We start from the raw sequence: 25,261 nt of genomic DNA on the forward strand, positions 1-25,261 counted from the left end.
GTCAACGTTTCGGCTATTCAGCCTTCATCAGGACAGTGGCATGACTAGCTGTGGAAGCCTGGTTAGCTGCAGGGGCTAAGCTAGCCGACGGGGCTGGACTAGCTGTGGGAGCCTGGTTAGCTGCAGGGGCTAAGCTAGCAGACAGGGCTGTACTAGCTGTTGAGACCATGGGGTTAGCCGACGGGGCGGCTGAGGGTAAACTGACCTTGCTAGCTGAAGGGGCAGTCCTAGCAGTGGGTAAACTGACCTTGCTAGCTGAAGGGGCAGTCCTAGCAGTGGAAGACAAGCTAGCTGAATGAGCTACAACCACAGTGGGGCTAGCTGTAGGAACCATGGGGTTAGCCGACGGGGCGGCTCCAGGGAGACTAACCTTGCTAGCTGAAGGGGCAGTCCTAGCAGTGGGAGACAAGCTAGCTGAATGAGCTACAGACACAGTGGGGCTAGCAGGCATAGCTGAGGTGTTAGCAGTAGGTACTCTGGCAGGTGAGGCTATGCTAGCTTTCCTAGACTTACTAGCTATCAGAGACTTGCTAGCAGTACGAACTACGCTAGCAGATGGGGCTAAGGTGCGAGCAGTAGCTATGCTAACAACTGGGGCCATGCTGGCAGTAGAGGCTTCACCAACAGAGGAGGCCATGCTAGCTGTGGAAACTATGCTAACAGTAGGGACTGGACTAGTTAGTTAGTCAGAGTAGACTAACATATGAATATGAATACACACACAGGTAACAACAGGGATAGACTAGGACATAAGAATATACACAGGGAACACAGGGCTAAATAACAAGGGGCTCACTGGAACATAAACATCCCCAGACAGGGGAGGACATTATTAACTACAGTCAACAGGCTCCAGACAATATGTAACCACAGGGAGGTCGCCTGTGCCTGTAGTAGCGCGAACAGACCGCCAGGGGGCGGCAGAGGATTGTTCAGAGAGTTCAGATTATGACACTGGTAAACAAGAATACCCTGAAGACTCTGGCAGGAGCACTCATTAAAAGGGTACTACGACGGGCGGTTAGGTGGTCGAGCGGAGATTGCGTTCGTCACCAGCCCCGGAGCTGTGAGCTTGGTTCGCCTGTTCGAATCCAGCTCACAGCTCCGGGGTTGTCACCAGCTTGGCTGGCCGTCTGCACTGATACAATTGGCTGTATCAGAGGGTGGGAGAAGCTGGCGGGGTGGGTCCGGGTCGTTGTAAACAGCGACTCCTACAGTTCGATCGCGGCGCCTGCTAAGCGCGGATTGGACGTGAGGGGGATAGTGTGGTCCTCCCACACGCTACGCCCTCTCAATGAGAATCCGCGCTGCCAGGTGAAAAGAAGCGGTGATTGGCTGGACGTGTGTCGGAGGAAGCACGTGGTAGCCTCCACTCTCCCAAATGATCTGACTGTGGGGGGTAAAGCGCAGCGACCAGGAAGGGACTGGGAATTGGCATACGACTAACATTGGGATGGGAGAAAATCGGAGGAAAATGGAGGGGGAAAAAGACCAATAAAAAAAAATAAAAAAAAGGGTACTACGACTATGCTTGCACCTCATGGTACCAAAGCACCTCAAAGGCGCTAAAAACTAAATTACAAACATCACAAAACAAACTGGTCAGACTACTGCTTGACCTTACTCCTAGAACCCACCTCACCTCTGCCCACTTTGACAACCTAGGATGGCTTAGAGTCAACGACAGAGTACAGCAACTTGCAATGGGCCTGGTCTACAAGATACACTACACGACTAAGGTACCCATGTACATGTCAAAATACTTCCCAAAGGTCAGTGAATACCACAACCACAACACCAGAGGGAGCGCCACAGGTTAGTCGCCGTCGGTTTCGCTCAGCAATGATTGTGCACACTTTTAGTCATTATGTCTATTTTTACTACTTTTTTTATGGAAACATCACTGGCATCATACGTTGTAGGGTAGGATGGACGATTTGAGAGCGAGGGTCCGATTCCAGCGAGAGATCAGAGACTGTAACGTTATGTGCTTCACGGAGACATGACTGAAGCCAGTGACTCCGGACCATAGCGTCTCTCCCTCGGACTCCTTCACCGTCTTCCGAGTGGATCGCACGGAAGCCTCCGGTAAGAGCATCGGCGGGGGGGTATGCCTTCTGACCAACAACAGTTGGGTTAATCCCAAGGAGGTAAAGGTACTCTCCCGTTCATGCTCGCCGGATTTGGAACATCTGGCCATTCAATGCCGCCCATTCCACCTACCCCGAGAGTTACAGCCATCATTTTGACTGCAGTATACATCCCTCCCCAGGCAAACACTGTCAGGGCTCTGGCGGAACTGGCGGAGCATCTCAGCATTCACCAGATAAAACATCCAGACGCAGCCATGATCGTAGCCGGCGATTTCAACAAGGCAAATCTGAAAAAAGTTATGCCATCCTTCTTTCAGCACATCGCCTGCACCACCAGAGGGGGAAACACGCTCGCCACTGCTACACCCTGTTCAGAGCCGGCTACAAAGCTGTACCGGCTCCGCCATTAGCGGGGGCTACTAGCACGTCCGATCATGACTCCATTTACCTGATCCCTGCTTACAGACACGACGGCGTCACGTAAGGCAAAAAAATTGTCCGACCAATCAGAGGCCACGCTTCAGGACGCTCTCGAGGACGTAGACTGGGGGATGTTTCAAGGAAGCGCCAGTGACGTCAGCGAGTTCGCGGACACGGTCGTGAGTTTCATAACATCACTTGCCGACAGTATTGTCCCCACAAAGAAGGTGCAGGTGTTCCCAAACCAGAAACCATGGGTTCCCAAACCACGAGGAGGAACCCTGTCGCATCTTTTCACCGCAGCAGCTCGAACTCTCAGTGGCGAGGAGTTACGCGTGGAAGGCTCACACTGCCCCCGCTACTTCCTGTTTCCGCCGCACCGACGTCAACAAACCGACCTGTAGGAGTCGCTGTCCACAACGTCCAATCCCCACCCTCCGGCTTTCCCACCCTCTAACACTTGCCAATTGTGTTAGTATGAACGACCGGCCAGCCGGTAGCAACGCCGAGAGCTGGGCTCGAACCCAGCGTATCCTGCGTTAGTGGCGAGCGCCTCTCCCACTTGCGCCAATCAGCCGCCCCAGTGTACCAGTGTACCATATATAAATATATGTCTAAACATACAATTGCCCGTTGCCGTGAGACATAACACAAGGTAAAACCAGGCCGTCGCTACCCCTTTAAAGAAGTGCGGTCAGCGGTCACAAGAAAAAACAGAGCATTTAAGCCGGTAGAGGCTAAAACAGACACAGCAGACATGACAGGGCGGTCCACTTCTCCCGAGAGAGAAGGGACACACACCTCAAGGTTACACAAGCTTAGCACGCACACACCTGGGGCTTCTGATGTACACCTGCCGCTGGTCACTCACGCTCCTCTTTTTCTTGGGTGAAGGAGCAAAGCCCTTCCGGACGGCTCTCCACAAAGCGCGTCCAAACGACACACGCCCAGCGGCGGCGTCAGCTTGTCCCGTCAGCGCTGATGTTTACATGTAGAAATGTCTGGTCAGAGCGCACGCAACACGTGGGGCGAATGGCTGTCCGCCTGTTTTAACACAAAACTGCTGGCTCAATAGAGCGGTCTTACACTTTCATAAACAAACAAGCATGATATGCAGACACCTCCGTTTCTGGCTACATGTCGCGGCTCCCTCTGTACCTGACGAGGGCGGGGCCCAGGGAACCCCACTGCTCTGCGATTCCCTCTGACGCACCTCTCTTGATGACGCGCTCCGCCATGTCCAGCCTGCAATTAACCCCATCACGCCACGTGGGAGTAAAAAGGCATTTGGAGGGGAGCACGCCAGGGAAGACAAACAAGTCTTTCCCCTGGTTCGATAGCCTGTCCACCGGCCGCGCCATAGCATACCGGCAGTCCTTCGACAAGGAATTGCCGGTCTGCTAAGAAAAAAACTCCATAACGAGCAGCATTGGGGAAGTCCTGAAAAAAAGGACTTCTGTGGAATATCCGTACAGCTCCTACCTAACTAACCAACTAAAACTCTATATTTCCAATACTGCCGAAGGCCTGTGAGCGCAACGTTTCGTTAAAATAATGAGGAAGGGGGAGTTGACCACCACATCAGCCGGCCGGAGGTGGGCGTGGTCGGACAGATGGAAGGTCATACCTGTCAACAGTCCAGTTTTTCCCGGGATTGTATGGTATTTCAACCTTCTTCACGCCCTCCTCACGGTTCACGGAATTTGCACGTTTTTTTTACCTATTAATTTTTACAAAATGGCTGAAATTCCCCTCCGTGACGACAGATGGCAGCAGAATAGATTAGAACGTTATCACAGGAAGTCAGACCGGAAGACTGTTGCGACCCGAAGAAGAAGAAGAACAGCGACCGGATAAAGGAGGGGTTTAGTGCAAATAGAGGCTATGAAAAATGCCCGTGTTATGACTGCGTTCGTGACGAGAAACACAGCAGAGGCTGATTTGGTCACCAAAGCTGAAGTTAAAATGGCCATGATTTGTGCAAAATCCAACGTGGCCTTCAGTTTCTGCGACGAGTACAACCGGAGCGTAGCAGATATGTACCCCGACTCTGCCATTGCTCAGAAGTACTCGACTGGGAAAACGAAAGTCACCCAACTCATCAAAGGTAAGATGATGAATGAAAAACTTTATTTAACAGATAATTGTATTAACAGATTGCAGAATGGGTACAATACAGTACGGCTCAATACACACAATTGTTAAGGGGATGCAGACCAGAGAAAGACTTTCGTCTTGTTTACATCAGGGTCCCCTCCCCCATTTAGTGGCTTTCATTGCTAGCCACAGACTAGCTAGCAGCTAACGTTACTAATGAATAGACAATATACTAGCCTAGGTTTACCCTGCGTTCTGTTAAATGGCTGCTGTGAAAAGGATCTATAAATAATACTGTTTTGTTAATATAAAGGACAATCAAATCTAATCAATGGACTATTTTGCTCAACAGGTGCCATAGCATATATTAGTAGCCTACACCATGAGCAGACGACCTACAAAATATAAACTAGAACAAGGAGGGCTGCAGCGTTCTTGTAGTGTGAATCCAGTGTTTAGATGAAGAGTATATATATGAAGAGTGCCTGGAACTTCTTTGTTTTTACCTACAAAATATGTTCTTGTTTTCAGTGCAAAGACATGTGAGATCTACAAGGAGTTTGTGGAGTTTACAGACTCAGACAGCCTGAAGCTGCTGAGGTACTGCAGTATCAGATGGCCTGTGCCTCTCAAGGAGGTGAACTATGCACGTACATCAGATGGCAGATGAAGCTCTCTTCATTGGAGAACAGACACGCGCATTCATCCAACAGGCAGAACTCCCTGTCTCAACCAGGAAGAAAATCTTTCAGTGAGTATATTATTATTATTATTGTAGTTATGATCTCAACTTGAGAAGTCTGTTGTGTGCCTGAAATGACACTAATGAATATTATTGTTTTACTCTGTTTTAAAACTGTAAGAGCCTTCTATGAAGCAGTTCTACGAAGTCCAATCGACTCCCAACTCCTGAATGACCTGACAGTGCTAGACCCTGCATCGCGGCTTGCCATAACTCCAATGACAGGTATAGAAACAGTTGAAGATACCTGAAGATAGGGTAGATATTAGAAGTTTCCAGTTAACCCTTTTTAAAGACGGGTAGATATTAGCAACAGTTTCCAGTTGAAGACTGATAGAATACGTTTCAAGTTAGAATAGAATTATAATTTCCAGTTGAAAACGGCAAAAACAAGTGGCAAGATACTTTGACTGTTGGGAAGTATTGTATTGTATATTGTATAATGTATTGTATGGTTTTGTTTTACAGTGACAAGGCTAGGAGCCCTGTTCCCTCAGTTGAGTTTCAATCTGGATGGGCTGAAAGAGGAACTCATCGACTACCAGGTGACCGATAGCAAGGAGCTCCCCCAAGAAGACAGAATCGACAGATTTTGGGGCCTTCTAGGCAAGGACTTGAGGTTCAGTGAGCTGACAAGACTTATGAAGGCTCTGTTATGCATTCCACACAGCAATGCCAGCTCTGAAAGGGTATTCAGTATGGTGAAGAAGATTGTCACAGAAAACAGAATGGCATTGGACAACAGTACTATTTGTGCTTTACTGTCATGCAAGATCAATCACTGGTCCAGCTCACAAATACACTCCTTCTCAGAAGGTATTGAGAAATGCGAGGTCTGCAACCTATATCTACAACAGGTCCCTGGCCGATGCAAGAGACCCCCACAGCAGATGACGTATCAGTCTAATTAGATTAGATTAAAATGTATTGTCATTATACAGTACAACAAAGACATTTGGCATCCAACAAGAGTGCAAATGTAACAGTAAAGTGCAATAAAAAAAAATACTAATCAGATGTATGTACAGTACAGATCACTTTAAACAAAATGTCACTTTAAAGGAAGGAGGTATTGTATAGTTTAGATACATTAAGAGTTACAATTGTATATTGTAGTGTACATAGGCACCAGTTTTTCAGGAACATGGCCTTTTTTTATCATGCATATCTTGTGTTACCTATTTTTTTCTGCCTATTTTTATTGTATTTTGCACGAAATGTCACTTTAAAAGGAAGGAGGTATTGTATAGTTTAGATACATTAAGAGTTACAATTGTATATTGTAGTGTACATAGGAACCAGTGTTTCAGGAACATGGCATGTCTTTTCTTATCATGCATATCTTGTGTTACCTATATTTTTTCTATGCCTATTTTTTGTATTTTGCACATTCAATGCGGGCGTGACCACCTGCATTTCACTATGTATGTGACAAATAAACCTCTTGATTCTTCTTGAGTTGTAGTATTAATATGTAGCCTACAGTGATGAAGGTATAAAGACACTATGGTAATACAATGATTGATTGCTAACTTTAACAGATTGCAGAATGGGTACAATACAGTATGCTGCAATACACAATTGTTAAGGGGATGCAGACCAGAGAAGGATTTCTTCCCCCATTTTCAATTCATCATAACATTTACAGTAAAATCAAATACATTTACAGATTACAACCTTTATTTAATGGTTAATATTTTGATAAAAGGTAATTTACTGTATTTTTATAGCATTTACACTTAAAGTAGGAAAACAAAAGTAATCTGTAAAATAATACAGTGAATTTCCTGTGAAAACATTTTTTTTTACAGTTTACCCTTGAAAACTTCAGATTGTAGAATGGCTGGGTACATACAGGTTTTGACCAGCAGATGGCAGCGACGAGGCAGCTCCATTGGGAAGGGGCGGGGCCGGGTGGGAGGGGCGGGGCCGGGGGGAAGGGGCGGGGCTAACATGTAAAAAAAATTACCTGCCAATGTTGACAGCTATGAGAAGGTGCATTGTTTTACTTTTTTTTTTTTTTTTTTTTTATTTTGGAGATCGATGTCATACTGTGACACTGAAATGAAAAAATATTTCATCAACTAAGATATTTAGTCAACAAAAGGCTTACCTGTATGCCTGATATGTGGTGCGAAATTTGCGAACAATGAAACATTTACTTTTTATTTTATAGATTTTCCACAAATAAGGGAAGGACTCTAATAGAGCTGCATAGTTCAGGGTTATATTTAAAAGTAGGTCTACAGATGCCAGTGTTTTTTCTCCTTTTCTGTGTTTTATTTCAAAGTAGGTCTACACATGGTATTCTTTTTTCAAAGTGGACTACTTTCTATTTAATAAATGTTCCACAAATAAGGGAAGGACTCAAATATACCTGAATAGTTCAGGGTTTTATTTCAAAGTCGGTCTACAGACACCAGTGTTTTGTCTCCTCTTCTGTGTTTTATTAAAAAATAGGTCTACACAGCCAGTATTTTTTCTCCTCTTCATAAGAGTTTGAGGTTTTCCTTTGGTAAAAACAGGTAAAAACAGCAATTAAAAAGTAATTTTTTTTCTTTTTGTTGCTTTATAATCCCATTAATGCAACAAACTGTGTGCTATAAGTATAAAGTATAACAAATCGCAAATTACTTTGGGTATGCAATTGTCAGGCGTTTTATGCTAAATGTGGGGTATGCTTGGGGATATATAAAACGTTATACACTGTGTTATCTTCATTTTAAGGGTAAATAGGTTGTGCGGCTCCCTGAGCATTTTATTTTGTGGGACGGGGGAAAAGTGGCTCTTTTGATAGTAAAGGTTGCTGACCCCTGCGCATAGGCGAAGCAGAAAGCGTAGCCAATGAAATATAACCTCTTCTTTTCTCTTTATGTCATCATTTACACATACTGTAGCTTATTACAGCTGCTTTCTCTATGTGTGTGTGTGTGTGTGCGTGTGTGCAGGGCCGCCTCAGGGGGTGTGCGAGCAGTGCGGTCGCACAGGGCCTCGCGGGAAGAGGGGCCTCGCAAAAAAAATAATTTAAAACGTATTTATTATTTTTTTATAATTAAAAAAAAAGAAAATTGGAAGGCCCCCCTTCCCGCGAGGCCCTTTTTCATCACAGACCTAAAATCTAGTTTTGCTTATATGCTTATATATTTCACATTAGACATGTTTGTAGAATGTGTCTGACTTGGTCCTGGCTCTGCGGCTCTGCAGATACACTATTGGAGCTCTGGGGCTCTGCAGCAGACATACTATTGGTTTCAACGAAGGGAGGGGTTACATGTGTACAGTCGGCCGGCGTGCGTCAGCTGCGTCTGACTATTTCGCGCGTGCAGCATTGGAGGTTATGCCAGCCAAGACGAAGAGGACGGTCGTTCAGCAGATGGACTGAAGATGAAAGTTGTTGCATGTTAGAAAGTTCAGTCAGGCTAGCCATTTCGGCTTAGCTAAAGGCAGGGACAGCTAGTTAGCTTTAGCTACGTTATAATATTGAGTGCTAACGTGTGGTTCAGTCGGGATAGCCATGTCGGCTAGTAGCTTAGCTAAAGGCTAACTAGCATTAGCTAACCTAGAGAGAGCGCGTGCAGCATTGTTATGCCAAGATGAAGAGGACGGTCGTTCGGCAGATGAACTTCGTCAACTCCACGCGGTTGTCTCCATCCTCTTGGACGTTTGGTGAGTTTTAAATTTCCCGCCGTGGAGATATCTCTCTCTCTCTCTCTCTCTCGGGCCGGCTAGCTATCGTGGCTAAGTTGGCTAACGTTATGTTGGCTAACGTTGTGTGGAGCCAGCGGGCCGGCTAGCTATCGTAGCTGACGTTCTGTTGGACCAGCGGGCCGGCTAGCTATCGTAGCTAACCTTATGTTGAGCTAGCGGGCCAGCTAGCTATCGTAGCTAATGTTATGTTGAGCTAGCGGGCCGGCTAACTATCATAGCCAACGTTATGTTGAACTAGCGGGCCGGCTAGCTGTCGTAGACGTTATGTTGAGCCAAGCGGGCCAGCTAGCTAACGTAGCTAACGTTATAATGAGCCAAGCGGGCCGGCTAGCTAACATAGCTAACGTTATATTGAGCCAAGCGGGCCGGCTAGCTGTCGTAGCTAATGTTATATTGAGCCAAAGCGGGCCGGCTAGCTAACGTAGCTAACGTTATATTGAGCCAAAACGGGCCGGCTAGCTAACGTAGCTAACGTTATATTGAGCCAAACGGGCCGGCTAGCTGTCATAGCTAACGGTGTGTACCTGGTGTCAGTACCTGGCTACTCTATTTGCAGTTAGCCTCCTTAGCTGATGTCGGCCGTTGGCTCCTTGCTACTTTGTTTTCTCTGGTATAGATCCTCTTCTCTTTGGATTTAAGTGTTGATCTTTGTCCTTTTGGATCTATGTATATTCATGTTGCCTTTGTGAAGTTATCTTTTCCTTCTGTTTTGTTCTTCCATTAAAAGTTGAATATCCTTTAGGGGCTCATCTTAGCTGTCTTGCTTATCTCTCTCTCTCTCTCTCTCTGTCTGGACCACAGACCCATCTCTCTCTCTCTCTCTCTCTCTCTGTCTGGACCACAGACTCATCTCTCTCTCTCTGGACCACAGACTCTTTGTCTGGATCATCACAGACTCTCTCTCTCTCTTTATGTTGACTGTATCATGCCCAGCCTCGGGCAGCGCTATTATTTAAGTTTAAATCTCGCACAGGGCCTCGCATTTCTCCCAGGCGGCCCTGCGTGTGTGTGTGTGTGTGTGTTTGCTAACATACCAAATACACCGGACGTGGTTTTTGTTGACACCAGCCACGGAGAGGTGCTGGTCATAGAAGTAGGATGTACCTTTGATCTGTACACAGACCAGGCCTTCCGGGACAAGTATATCAAATACCAACCACTGCTCAGTGTGATGGCTGACCTTGGGTATAGGTGTAGATATACTGTAGTGTACTTGTGTTCGGAAGTCTTGGCCATGTACACAAATGCACCATGACCGGTCTGAGAATTGCTGCAATGTCTAAAAGAAAAGCCAAACAAATTGCCAAAGATTGCTCTGTCTCAGCTAGTATTGGCAGCTTAGCCACGTGGAGAAGGAGGTGCTATGTGTACCCTTAAGTGTTCAGTGCTGCTTGGCCCTGATACATTGATTCCCTGTTTATGTAATATAATTTGTGGAACCAAATAAAGTATTAAAATGTGTGTGTGTGTGTGTGTGTGTGTGTGTGTGTGTGTGTGTGTGTGTGTGTGTGTGTGTGTGTGTGTGTGTGTGTGTGTGTGTGTGTGTGTGTGTGTGTGTGTGTGTGTGTGTGTGTGTGTGTGTGTGTGTGTGTGTGTGTGTGTGTGTGTGTGTGTGTGTGTGTGTGTGTGTATGTACCAGGTGCGTCTAGAGGGGTTGAGTGGTCATGTCCAGTTTGATGATCAAGGTCATCGCACCAACTACACGGTTACTGTGATGGAACTGAGTCACGCCGGGACCAAGCAGGTATGTATGTATGTATGTATGTATGTATGTATGTATGTATGTATGTATGTATGTATGTATGTGTATGTATGTATGTAATACAATAAAACACATTTATAATCATCACCTTCTCTTAATTTTTGCTGCATTGAATTACAGGTCACTCTTTATGTTAGCTAGCGGTTAGCTGACATTTTCTAGCTAGCTAGTAACATCGGGGTCATCCCTATGTTCCCCGGGTCCTATGTTCCCCGGGTTCTATGTTCCCCGCTTTTTTTAAAGAAAGGGTCCTATGTTCCCCACTCCCGAAATAAAGGTTCTATGTTCCCCGCTCCCGCCCGCTCCCGAACAAAAAAAGGGTTCTATGTTCCCCACTGAAATAAAGGTCCTATGTTCCCCGGGTCCTATGTTCCCCCCTCGAACGCTCCCGAACAAAAAAATTGTTCTATGTTCCCCGCTGAAATAAAGGTCCTATGTTCCCCGGGTCCTATGTTCCCGGCTGAAATAAAGGCTCGCCAAATGTCCGTCAGTCACTCGAGTATTTCATCATGCACCTGATGTGATGATGCAGGATATATATTAACAGCTCTGTCTTTTAATACACACTTATATCATACAGTAACGTCAAATAAACACGTACAGTCCCCGCTGAAATAAAGGTTCTATGTTCCCCGCAGCTCGCCACCAAGGCTTCCCGTAAGAGCGTACCGGCTACCGGCGTGCAACAGATTCGCACGTAGGCCTATTGTCCGTCAGTCACTCGAGTATTTTGTACGGTGTAACACAGTGAATTCATACATGTTATTCCTCTGGTCTAAGACAGTGAATTCATACATGTTATTCCTCTGGTCTAAGACAGTGAATTCATGCATGTTATTCCTCTGGTCTAAGACAGTGCATTCATACAGGTTATTCCTCTGGTCTAAGACATGAACAACTTTCCTAACGTGTTAAATCTAAAAAAAAATGTACAAGTACAAAGTCTGGAACTGCTCTATGGACAATGGGCCTCATGCATGAAGCGATATAAGAACAGATTTCGTTCTTAACTAGCATTTCTTATTATTTTGTTCTTACCTGGGATTCAGCAATGTTTTCTTATTGTTGCTTTTCTCTCAGGCAAGACCAAATTCTAAGAGTGGTCGAGAGCACTCTTACCCATATAAGAAAATCGTACAAAAAAAAGAAAAATAATAGCCTGTGTTGCCAAAGTAAACAAATCAATGCGCACATTCGAGACACACACATATGAAACGAGTCATACGGAACAAATAACGTATAACGGAGGCTGAAATTAGAGCAATATGACTCACAAACTCACAACAGTAGTACACAACTACACATACAGACGCACAAAATGTATTCTGCATTTATGTGATAATCAAAACCCAGCTTAAGCCGTTAAACCCCTGTAGTGAATCGCAAAGCCAATACGCACACACACACACACACACACACACAGTCGAACTGGAACGCTTTACCAAACATACACTCCCCAGCATTCATATCTCGTACGCTCATCTTCCAATCGCTTAATCATAACATAACTTACCGGTACCCAAACAACGTCTCCCAGAGTCCACATTCATGCACAAATCCATTTCAAAACGTTAGAAAAACGCTCTGTTTCCCGATTCCTCAATCATCCAATGTCTGGAAGTGGACCCATGGTCCATTCGATCTTAATAAACGGACGGCCATCGGTCCATAACCGCATTCTATAGAAGAATAAGTCTTTATTTGTTGTGCAGATTAATACACACACACGAGATGAAAGACCCAAAGGAACACGCGCGTTGCGTCATCCTGCTCTGCTGAGCTCTGACTGAGAGAGGGAAAGACAGACTGCCCTGCCCTCTGCTGGCGCATGATGTGCACTACAATCAACTCCGTGTCAGTGTAATAGAAGGAAACCCATTTGTGATTTGGCGCACAGTCTGTGACGTCACGGTATTGAGAATCATACCGACGGGGTTTTCGAAATACCCTGGTATACCGTAATACCGTCATACCGCCCAAGGCTAATGCAGATATATATCATGACATTTATATACAGTACTGTATACATAGCATAGAATGCATATTTAGAGATTGTCTGTATTAGTGGTTCCCAAACTTCTTGTTTATGCAGACCACTTGTTATCAAGAACATTTGCGGACCACCTCGTATGCAAACAGTAAAAAATAAATAAATAAACAACTGACTTTGACCCGCGTCGCGGGCACTGCGTTCCGTTCTCAGAATGGATTTGACAGAGATGTGCCATCCAGTCTGACTTGGAGCACGCACTGTACTATGCGCACTATATATATATATATATTAGTGCTGTCAGGCGATTAAAAAAATGTATCTAATTAATTACAGGATTTGTAATTAATTAATCTAATTAAACGCATTTTAATCGCATAACCATTTTATGCCTGATATTCTATATTCTATAATCATATTTCAAATTGCATGTGTCCGGATGGCAGAATTCAGTACTGTATCTAGTACAAAACCTTCTGTTTAATCATCTTCCATCTATTAATTTGCTTAGATTTTTCAGGTCTGGTCAATTTGAGCATGGTGTTATTCACAGTCAAAGATAAAAAAAAAAATGTATTGATATTCTCATTTGGTTCATTACAATTTACTCAAAATAAAATCTTCATTCCGCTCAGATTGATTGATTGAATGAAAATGTTATTAACAGATTGCAGAATGGGTACAATACAGTATGGCTCAATACACACAATTGTTAAGGGGATGCAGACCAGAGAAAGACTTTCGTCTTGTTTACATCAGGGTCCCCCATTTTAAATTCATAATGAATTGTAAGTAAGGGTGCAACTTGCACCGTGCAATCCATTCTTTGTGGATCTAGCCCACAGTATTTCTGGGGCTAGATCCTGGGAATACATTCCCTGAGATTCATGTCCCTAGAATCAGATACCAAGAACATACAAATGGACCATATTAAAAAAAAGTCTGTAAATGTGTATTCTACATTCTTATTGAATGAATGATAAAAAAAATATATTATAAAAAAATAAAAATAAAATAAAAAACATTTGTAATACATTTTGAGTTAATTTTCATAATGCGATAATTTGCTGTGTAATTAATTAATCTAATTAAAGCAATAAAATGACAGCCCTAATATATATATATATATATATATATATATATATATATATATATATATATATATATTAAACTAAATAAGACTCGTGCACATCTGGTTGGACCCCGACTGGAGGTGCAGGTCAGCGCAAGAGAGATATATAAACTAAAAGGAGAATACCTTCAAGGGAAAGAAGGGACCGCACACTCCACAGGACTGGTTTTTGCTTTTTTATTGTTGCACAACGCGTTTCGCTATCGCTTCCTCAGGTGCTATGCAGCAGGTGTCAATGATCATCATTATGTACAGCATACTCCACCCCACATCGTAACACATCAAGCCCATTGGCTACTCAATTATCACATTTAATTTGATCATTTTGCAGGATGTAATGCATATAACTCTTATGTATAAAAATGATGCATAGAGACCACATATATACACACTCATTTTTGAAAATTATATATAATACAATATGAGAGAAGTGACAAATCGTAACACATCAAGCCCATTGGCTACTCAATTATCACATTTAAATTTTATCATTTTGCAGGATACATATCACTCTTATGTATAGGAATGATGCCTAGAGACCACATACATACACAGACTCATTTTTGAAAATTATATATAATAAAACAATATGAGAGAAGTGACAAATACCTAGGTCATTAGACCTGATAAACAGTTTAAAACAGACTTAAAACCACACCCATATAGGTTACACAGAACGGATAGTGGTTACAAAAATGGATTCAGCTCGAGGGATTCATTTAGACCATGGGGTTCTACAGAATTCAGAGTAAAAATCCAGTACGCTTCCCTTTTTAAGAGAAGTTTTATTATATCACCGCCCCTGGGTGGTAGGGTGACTCTTTCGATTCCAATGAACCTTAGAGAGGCTGTGGATACATGAATGAATGAATGAATGAAAACTTTATTTAACAGATTGCAGAATGGGTACAATACAGTACGGCTCAATACATACAATTGTTAAGGGGATGCAGACCTGAGAAAGACGTTTGTCTTGTTTCCATCAGGGTCCCCCATTTTCAATTCATATAGATCTCTCTCCTTATAGTGTCTCGCAATGGCATAATCCATATTGTTGTTCCTAATGGCTGCCTTGTGTTCTGCTATTCGCACCTTCAAATTTCGTTTTGTTTGTCCAACATAGACCTTACCACAGGGGCATTTCAGCATGTATATCACATGAGTGGCGTTGCAATTAATAAGGTCCCTTATTTTATATTCCTGCCCAGACTGTGGATGGTAGAAAACCTTTGTTTTCATAGTGTTTGAACAATGGGTACATCGACCACATGGATGGTTACCACACAGCTCTGTTAGCCAGTTAGAGTGACTTACTACAGGGGATTTATACATAGAATTGACGACAGCGTCCCTTATGTTCTTTCCCCTTTTAAAACAAAATCTTGGTGGTAATGAAGAAATGTTTTTTAAAAGAGGGTCACATTTGAGTATGTTCCAGTGTTTGTAAATAATGTTTTTAACAACTTGAGATGAAGTACTATATTCTGAAACGAATGTGACTCTGTTACCAGGGGTGTCTCTTTTGTCAGATTCCAAAATGGTTTCCCTCTGTACATGTTTTGTCTTATTTCTGGCTGTATGCACCACTGATGCCTTGTATCCCCTCTGTTCAAATCTGTTACTCATTTCATCTGCCTTTTTTTCTAGGTCTGTGGGATCACTACAGATACGTTTAAGGCGCAGGAATTGTCCGTATGGGATATTCTCTACCATACATCTCGGGTGATGACTCTGTGCATGTAAAATAGTGTTGTGGTCTGTTGGTTTACGAAAAATAGTAGTGTTCAGGTTTCCCTCATTATCTGTTGATATCCGTAAGTCTAGGAAATCAATATGTTCTCTGCTGTGTACCATCGTGAATTTTAAAGTGTGATGTGTACCATTGATATACTCCCTGAACTGGAATAACTCATCTTCCGAGCCAACAAACACCATGAGAATGTCATCTATGTACCTTTTCCAAAAAATTTCATTTTTCAAGAGGGGCGAGGCATCTTGGTTGTGGATAAACTGGGATTCCCAGTGGACCATAAAGAAAAAATGACATGGCCGCCAGGCCGTCCTCATTTTCTGGGTACAAATGATGAAGTCTCCTCTGATTTTTTACTCAGCTTGACGAATTTTATTTTGAAATCTAATTACTTCATGCTTGATGATAAATGGTACATTCAAATCCAGGGTACTGCCATGGGTTCTGCATTCGCACCTAATTACGCCAACCTATTTATGGGCCACTGGGAATCCCAGTTTATCCACAACCAAGATGCCTCGCCCCTCTTGAAAAATGTAATTTTTTGGAAAAGGTACATAGATGACATTCTCATGGTGTTTGTAACTGAGGGGTACAATTCCCTGACTGTATTACTAGATATGATACTTACTACCACTACCTTTGTACTTAATATTCGGCCACCCAGTACACGGCATAAATATATTATCATGAACACTCTCACGTAGATGAAACGGATCCAACACAAATGTACGAATTAGAAACAGGTCTTTATTTCCTACACAGCGATGGTGTGTAGAATAAGCACTTAATCACTTAATTACATTTATGAATTGAAATAGTATGCACTTTTATGGCAAGGAGTATTCGTCGGTATATCAATAGATAATGTCCAATCTCTGAAGGCGCAGGTGGTAAATATACGACCTGGAATAGTTAAGGAATAACAGCAATGATACTTTAATGATTATAGGCTGGATACACTAGAGGGGGTTAATCCGGTCGCTTGTAAGCCGACAGGAGTAGGAGGGGGGGGGGGGTAGAATCCAGCTGCCTCGTCCGGCCAAGGGTATCCCAGGTGAACCCACTGTAGTGCCGTTCAATGCGCCGGCGATCCTTGGACCACAGATGAAAGCAGGTGGACTCTTTGTGGGCCGGCTCTCTCCGGTCCACGGGGGAGAGATGTGGAGAGACCTCGTCTTGCAGAGCGTCTCCTCACCTTGAGTCCTCTCCAGGGGGGGGGTTCCAACACACGGTAGTGTCGGGGGTCTTTATCCATAGAATAATCAAAGTATCCAAAGCATAATCCGTGCCTGGGAAGGCGGGCTGTCGTCGGTAGAATAATCCGGTATACAGGTCCACTCGCTCGTCGGCTCTGGGGCTCCTCGGGTGCAGCTTCACATAGGGTCAACCACCCTGGGTAAGCAGCCAGTTCTCTGCCCGAAACGATGGGGTACTGACTACGGTAGTATTCTCACCGCACGAAGCACTATATATTAACAGACTATTATTAGCTTAATAGACTACGTCCAACTCGACGATATAGTGCCAAATATGACTATTCAAATATTAATATACACGATGTCTCAATACCGATGGTAGGCCGAACTTGGCCTTACTCCCACACGTGGCATCGCGGGGAGGCTTTACGTCTGTGACTCTATTGGAGGGTAAGAAACTGGACTGAAAAGAAAGTCCTACTTTAGTAGCGCAGTATATATACGCACTATGAACAAATAGTCCCATTAGTGGTGCGGTAGCCAAATTCCTACGCGGAACTAGGACTTGTTCGTACATGTCGAGCGGTACGTTTGAACTGGGTCTGAGGGGTATGGCAGCCTGGCACCAAGGTCTCGACCAATAGTAGAATGGAGACTATTATGGGATGTTCAGTAGGCTAGAATGGATATTCAATGCATATTGTACAAGGAATATACAAGGGATATCAGGGAATATTAGAGAATATACAAATACAATTAAATATATATATATAAATAAATATATATATTCGGTTTAATCTGGCCCTTCACAACAGCCACCCCCTGAATAGGTCCCAGACCTAATCAGTTAAACAGAGACAGATTAATCGCGTTGTCTATTTACACATAAGGGTTTGCTGTAGGGGTCAGTCAACTTCACAAAGTCATAGGGTTGTAGGGTCATGGTCATCATCGATTGTGTCTGGGAGTCGAGGCAGTTCTATGAGCCTTGCCACGGGACGGGTGTAAGTGCGACCCTGGACGAGCACTTCAGCTGCTCGGACCTTGCCGTCGGCACCGGTGATCACTTTGCTTACGCGGCCGGCCGGCCACATAGCTCTGGGCAGTGATTGATCAATAATCATGACGACTGTTCCTTCTGTCAAATTGTCTCTCTCCTTTACCCACTTCTGGCGGGTCTGTAGAGACGGTAGGTAGTGCAGTAGGAAACTGTTCCAAAACTTGTCGGCTAATACTTGGCTGTACCTCCACATTCGTCGGCCGTTCGCTTCTTCAGGCCGGTACATTGTCTGGGGTAATGTGGGATCTAGCCGCCCCATCAGGAGTATGTTGGGGGTTCTGCGTAGGCGACCACCCACTCTGATGAGGGTGTGAGCGTCGCTCTCGGGGGCCAGGTGAATTAATCTGCTGTCGGATGGGACGGGCTTTCCTCCCTGTAGACAGGCCAATTCATCGGGGAACGAGTCTCTCTGGGCTTGCTGCAGTAGAAGCAATTCTGCTTCCTCGTAGTTAGCTGCTGACATATCAGCGGGGGACTTGCACTCCGGGTGGTACCGCAGGAATGTTCTTTGTTGTGCACTCTCTATGGACGTGCAATCGTTTATGTTAGGGTCGGTGGAGGCTACGGTGCTCAATCCACAGAACACAGACTTCTTAATTTCCACCTCCTCTGGACTTGCTTCCCTCGGGATAGGCATGGGCCACTGTCCTTCCGGGAGTCTTAGGAATGCGGGGCCGTCACTGTAGACATTGCGACGGGTGAGGTCATCCAGGGGCATCCCCCGGGTGATGACGTCAGCTGGGTTCTGTTTTGTATCAACGTAGCGCCACTCTGTTTCTCCGGTTAACTCTTCGGTTAAGTCTTGAATCTCGGTGACTCTGACTCCCACGAAGACTTTGTACTTGCATGAGTCCGATTTGATCCAGGCGAGTACCGTCGTGGAATCTGACCACAGGATTGTTCTAGACACCGGTATGGTGAGCTCACGTTGGATGAGCGTGGCTAGGTGCGCTCCGGCTAGGGCTGCGCAGAGCTCTAGACGTGGGATAGATTGTTGCTTGCGTGGGGCTATTCTCGAGCGGGCGAGGACAAATGCTGTGTAGATCTCTCCCCCTTGGTCTTGGGCCCGCAAGTAGGCTACTGATCCGTATGCGACCTCTGAGGCGTCACTGAAGACGTGTAAGTCCATTTTACATGTCTCTGGCCTCACCGTGGGTGGGAAGTAGCTTCGGCGCATATTAACGCCTGGGAGTGAGTGGAGCTCCATCTCCCACTCTCTCCAGGTGGATGCAAGGTGTGCGGGAATGGGGTCGTCCCAGCCCTGGTACTTGTCCCACAATGCTCGTACAATCATTTTTGCCCTGGTGGTGTACGGTAGAATACATCCTAGCGGGTCATATTGTCGGGCGAGTGTTGTGTACACACTCCGTCTGGTGGTCGGCGCCGCCGCCGGCCTTCCCTGCTCCGTAGTCAGGGGCTTGTGTCTGTAGTGAAGCGAATCTGTTTTGAATCGCCACACCAATCCCAGGGTCATCTCCTGGGCTTCTCCCGGGATTGTAGCCATCCAGGTCTCGCTGCTGGCTGCCTTGTCCTCGGAGGAGAGGCTGCGCAGTACTTGCGGATCGCTGCTGGCCCACTGCCTGAGATCAAAGCCGCCTTTGATCAATGAGGCGCGGAGTTTAATCAGGAGAGCCTCGGCTTCTTCCTGGGTTGAAAGGCTTTGTAGACAGTTGTCTACATAGAAGATGTTCTTTACGCTGTGTCGGACCTCTTCGTCCGCTGCTGGGTCCTCTGCTACATGTTTCTGTAGTGCAAATGTCGCACAGCAGGGGCTGCACGTCGTTCCGAAGGGGAGGACTTCCCATTGGTAGATGGCTGGGTGCTCATCTCCTGGCTTCTCTCTCCATAGGAACCGTAACAGGGGCTTGTCCGCCTCTACTAATCTCACCTGCAGGAACATTCCTTTAATGTCCCCGCTGATGGCCACCTTTTCCTGGCGGAAGCGGAGTAGAACGCCGAGTAGGGAGGGGCCGAGTGTGGGACCGGGCAGTAACTCTTTATTCAGATTTTGGGATCCGATCTGGTAGCTGCAGTTAAATACTATGCGGTCTTTACCGTTGTGATGGACCTTGTGGTGGGGCACGTACCACGATTCAGTGGTCTGGTCAGCCTCTTTAATGTCCATCTTTGTGACGTGTCCCGCTGTGATGAGCTTCTCAATCTCAGCGCGGTATACACTCTCTTGGGCGGGGTTCTTGGCTAAGCGCCGCTCCGTGTTCAGCAGGTACCGTTCTATGGCGTCTGTCTTGGCGTGGAAAGTAGGCATTCCTTCTCGCCGCAGGAGTGGCGTGGCGTATCTCAACACGCCGTTGACCGGGACTCTCTTGGTCCCTGTCTCGAGGAGGTGAATGGCGTAAATGTCATCTTTAGAGCGAATGTCTTTCTTTCCATTCTTAAAGGGCATTTGTTCCAAGCTCCATAGCCGCTCTACGTGTTGCAGGAGTGCGGTTTCTCCCTCTGTGACTCGGGAGTGGAGACATCTAGTGGCTGTACTTCGGTTGAGAGATTTGGCGAGCGGGCCTTGGAGAGTCCATCCCAAACGGGTCTCGACTGCTGCAGGACAGCCTCGGGGTCCGGTATGAACCCGGTCTATCGGGACAATGAGGTCTGCATGGTCGGAGCCTATCAACAGGGTCGGCATAGCATTGTCTATGAGCGGGATCGGTAACTTGCGCAGATGTGCATATTTCTCCATCAGCTTGGCGACGGGGTATGTGTACCGCGACAGTCCTATTTCTTGGCTGGTGAAAGCGTCTGCAATCTGGTACCGTCGCTCAGGCTGGCCGCTTGCTGCGATAGAGAATGAGACACTCTCGCCCTTTATCGTCTTCAAATCTCGTCTTATTGTCCGAATTGTCATTTGGGTTTCGCTTCCCCGCAGCCCTAGCTGGGCCGCAGCGGAGGCGAGCAGCAGGGTCTTCTCTGACCCGTCATCGAGGACGGCGTAAGTGTCCAGGACTTTATTCTGGTAGCTTAGTGTCACACGCACTACTTTTAGGAGTACTCGGGCTCCACTGCTGCTGGCGGGATCGATGTACATGACGCTCGCTTTGCGGCTGGATGGTGCAGGTGAAGGGCGCCGTCTGTTACTGTCGTGAAGTATGTCCAGATGGGCTCCATCGCACTTGGTGCACCTTTTCTTTAAGCGGCATTCGGCTGCCATGTGTGAGCGCGCACAGCGAAAACAGCGCTTGTTGGACTTTATCCATTGACCTGCTTCCTCCGCGTTCAGCTTGGGGAAGGAGTCACATTGCGCTAGCCAGTGTTCTTTCTCACAGTAGGGGCACACTATCTTCCACTTCTCCGTTCTGGAGGGGGTACTGTGGCTCCTGCTGCTCGGTACTGACTCCGATTGGTGCATCACAGTCACCGATCTTCTTCCATCATTTAGTCGTCTGGTTCCTTCTCTGGAGCCAGGGGTGCTCCGTCCGAATGTATCTAGCCGTAGGCTGCTGACTTCTCTCGCCAGGAAGTCTGCTAGATCGAGGAGGTTCGGTTCGGGGCCATTCGGGTCTCTGTGGTCCCTCTGCCGCCTAAAGCGCTCCTGACGAGCGGGCGGCAGCTTCTCCAGGATCCTTTCCACATTTGAGTTGGCGTAAAGTTCATACTTCCCCTTCTCTCTTTGCGCTCCCAACATCCCTACCAGGGACTGCACTCTGATGGACAGGTCGTCCAGTGCTCGATTGTCTATTGCTGGGGGTAAGCGGTCGATGTGTCGGATCTCCTGGATCACGTAATCCCATATGCGCCCATACCTCTGGTCCAATGCTACCAGCGCTGCTGTGTATGGGGTGGTGGAAGTCGCGTAGGCGAGCGCTATATTATGTGCGCGGGGCACCTTTAAGTGCTGCAGTAGGATGGCGTATTTGTGGCGTTCATCCAATACATCCACCAACATGGTCTCCAGACACATGCAGAGTTCTGTATACTGGGCCCGGTTCTCTTGGGTGAAGTCGGGTACCATAGGCGTGCCAATGTATGACGCTGACTGTGGATACATCGGCGAGCGTTGGGGGAGAGGCCTCCTAGGCGAGTCTCCTCCCGCTCCTTGGTATGGGCTGGTACCGGCAGTGTACCATGGCCCGCTTGTCCAGGTGCTGTTCCTCGGTGCGGGTCGTGCGTCGTGCTCACCCGTGTATAGAGTCGGGGGTCTGTAGCGCAGCTCCGCGGGAGTATAGCCTGGGCTGTACCGGACCTCCTGGTCCGGTAGAGTACTGTGCTGTCTTCGGGCGCGGTTCTCCTCCTCTTCCTCTTCGTCTTCAGTTAGGTCATCCAGTGCTTGTAGTCTCTGGTTTAGCCTCTCCACAGGATATGCTGCTCCTTCCCGGTTGCTAGGTCTCGCTTGGACCGGTGGGGGGAGGTGGTCTGTGGGGGGTATAGACCTCGTCTGTTGGTCAAGTTCAGGGTTGTTTACTCGGCTAGGGGATGCCGCCCTGGAGGTGTGTCTAGACGAGTTCCTGGAGCCTCTGGCGGAGGGAGAGGGTGTTGTCCGTCTGATCAGCTGTTCTATTAGTTGCGCTTGCTGTCTGTCGCGCTCTGCGTCCCGTAGAGCACCAGCAGCTGCTCGCTGGCTGTCTGCTCGGTCTCGGGCCACATTCTCTTCCATCTGAATGCGTCTTATTTCCAGGCGTATGTGCTCTTCTTCGCTCCGTTGCTGTAGCTGCAATCGATCGCGTTCACCCTGGAGTCTATCGCGTTCAGTAGAGGCTTTCAGGCTGACGAGGAATGCCTGCTGTAGGGTCCTCTCTGCCTCGCTGGGAGAAGGCGGTTGTATAGGGGAGCCTTCCCTCGGGGTACTCCTTGCGGAGCCTTGGAGCTCTATCTCCACGGTGCTCTCCCCGTCTTCTTCCGTGCCGAGTTCTCTCTCGGTAGCGTTGTATTCCTCCCGGGACTCATCGGGGACTACTTCTTCAGTACTGGTGGGGTGTGAAGTCATGTCTGGTTCCCACTGGTCCCCACCGTGAACTTGGTCAGTTACATTAGAGCCCGTAGGGGCCTCTATGGTCGGGGTAGTCTGGGCGTTGGGGTTAGACATACTTTTACTTTCTAGTTTTACCGCGTTTACTGTTAGTAGAAGACTAGGTTGTTGACTGACAGCGTAAGCCTCTAAGTACTGAGGGAGCCGTCGTTCGCGCTGCGGGCGTTGGTTAGGAGGATCGTTTCGTGGAGTGTTCATCATAGGCCATTTCAATATTAATAACACTATATTAATATTACACTAATTACCATCCGGCTCGAAGGACCAATTGTAACTGAGGGGTACAATTCCCTGACTGTATTACTAGATATGATACTTACTACCACTACCTTTGTACTTAATATTCGGCCACCCAGTACACGGCATAAATATATTATCATGAACACTCTCACGTAGATGAAACGGATCCAACACAAATGTACGAATTAGAAACAGGTCTTTATTTCCTACACAGCGATGGTGTGTAGAATAAGCACTTAATCACTTAATTACATTTATGAATTGAAATAGTATGCACTTTTATGGCAAGGAGTATTCGTCGGTATATCAATAGATAATGTCCAATCTCTGAAGGCGCAGGTGGTAAATATACGACCTGGAATAGTTAAGGAATAACAGCAATGATACTTTAATGATTATAGGCTGGATAAACTAGAGGGGGTTAATCCGGTCGCTTGTAAGCCGACAGGAGTAGGAGGGGGGGGGGGGTAGAATCCAGCTGCCTCGTCCGGCCAAGGGTATCCCAGGTGAACCCACTGTAGTGCCGTTCAATGCGCCGGCGATCCTTGGACCACAGATGAAAGCAGGTGGACTCTTTGTGGGCCGGCTCTCTCCGGTCCACGGGGGAGAGATGTGGAGAGACCTCGTCTTGCAGAGCGTCTCCTCACCTTGAGTCCTCTCCAGGGGGGGGGTTCCAACACACGGTAGTGTCGGGGGTCTTTATCCATAGAATAATCAAAGTATCCAAAGCATAATCCGTGCCTGGGAAGGCGGGCTGTCGTCGGTAGAATAATCCGGTATACAGGTCCACTCGCTCGTCGGCTCTGGGGCTCCTCGGGTGCAGCTTCACATAGGGTCAACCACCCTGGGTAAGCAGCCAGTTCTCTGCCCGAAACGATGGGGTACTGACTACGGTAGTATTCTCACCGCACGAAGCACTATATATTAACAGACTATTATTAGCTTAATAGACTACGTCCAACTCGACGATATAGTGCCAAATATGACTATTCAAATATTAATATACACAATGTCTCAATACCGATGGTAGGCCGAACTTGGCCTTACTCCCACACGTGGCATCGCGGGGAGGCTTTACGTCTGTGACTCTATTGGAGGGTAAGAAACTGGACTGAAAAGAAAGTCCTACTTTAGTAGCGCAGTATATATACGCACTATGAACAAATAGTCCCATTAGTGGTGCGGTAGCCAAATTCCTACGCGGAACTAGGACTTGTTCGTACATGTCGAGCGGTACGTTTGAACTGGGTCTGAGGGGTATGGCAGCCTGGCACCAAGGTCTCGACCAATAGTAGAATGGAGACTATTATGGGATGTTCAGTAGGCTAGAATGGATATTCAATGCATATTGTACAAGGAATATACAAGGGATATCAGGGAATATTAGAGAATATACAAATACAATTAAATATATATATATAAATAAATATATATATTCGGTTTAATCTGGCCCTTCACAACAGTGTTTGTTGGCTCGGAAGATGAGTTATTCCAGTTCAGGGAGTATATCAATGGTACACATCACACTTTAAAATTCACGATGGTACACAGCAGAGAACATATTGATTTCCTATACTTACGGATATCAACAGATAATGAGGGAAACCTGAACACTACTATTTTTCATAAACCAACAGACCGCAACACTATTTTACATGCACAGAGTCATCACCCGAGACGTATGGTAGAGAATATCCCATACGGACAATTCCTGCGCCTTAAACGTATCTGTAGTGATCCCACAGACCTAGAAAAAAAGGCAGATGAAATGAGTAACAGATTTGAACAGAGGGGATACAAGGCATCAGTGGTGCATACAGCCAGAAATAAGACAAAACATGTACAGAGGGAAACCATTTTGGAATCTGACAAAAGAGACACCCCTGGTAACAGAGTCACATTCGTTTCAGAATATAGTACTTCATCTCAAGTTGTTAAAAACATTATTTGCAAACACTGGAACATACTCAAATGTGACCCTCTTTTAAAAAACATTTCTTCATTACCACCAAGATTTTGTTTTAAAAGGGGAAAAAACATAAGGGACGCTGTCGTCAATTCTATGTATAAATCCCCTGTAGTAAGTCACT

General features: G+C 46.2%; 1 protein-coding gene across 1 annotated transcript in view; it reads left to right on the forward strand.

Annotated features, from left to right (window-relative positions):
- Positions 1-25,261, forward strand: part of LOC311233494 (glutamate receptor 1-like) — a gene marked incomplete at both ends in the record, with an annotated part of 411,656 nt that overhangs the window by 287,671 nt on the left and 98,724 nt on the right. Inside the window, one exon of the mRNA XM_084320461.1 lies at positions 10,700-10,804. Within this exon, the coding sequence (XP_084176587.1) occupies positions 10,700-10,804 (105 nt within the window). The remainder of the gene's footprint in view (positions 1-10,699; positions 10,805-25,261) is intronic.

Source organism: Notolepis coatsorum (assembly GCF_963971535.1).
Source record: "Notolepis coatsorum genome assembly, chromosome: 8".
Taxonomy (NCBI): domain Eukaryota; kingdom Metazoa; phylum Chordata; class Actinopteri; order Aulopiformes; family Paralepididae; genus Notolepis; species Notolepis coatsorum.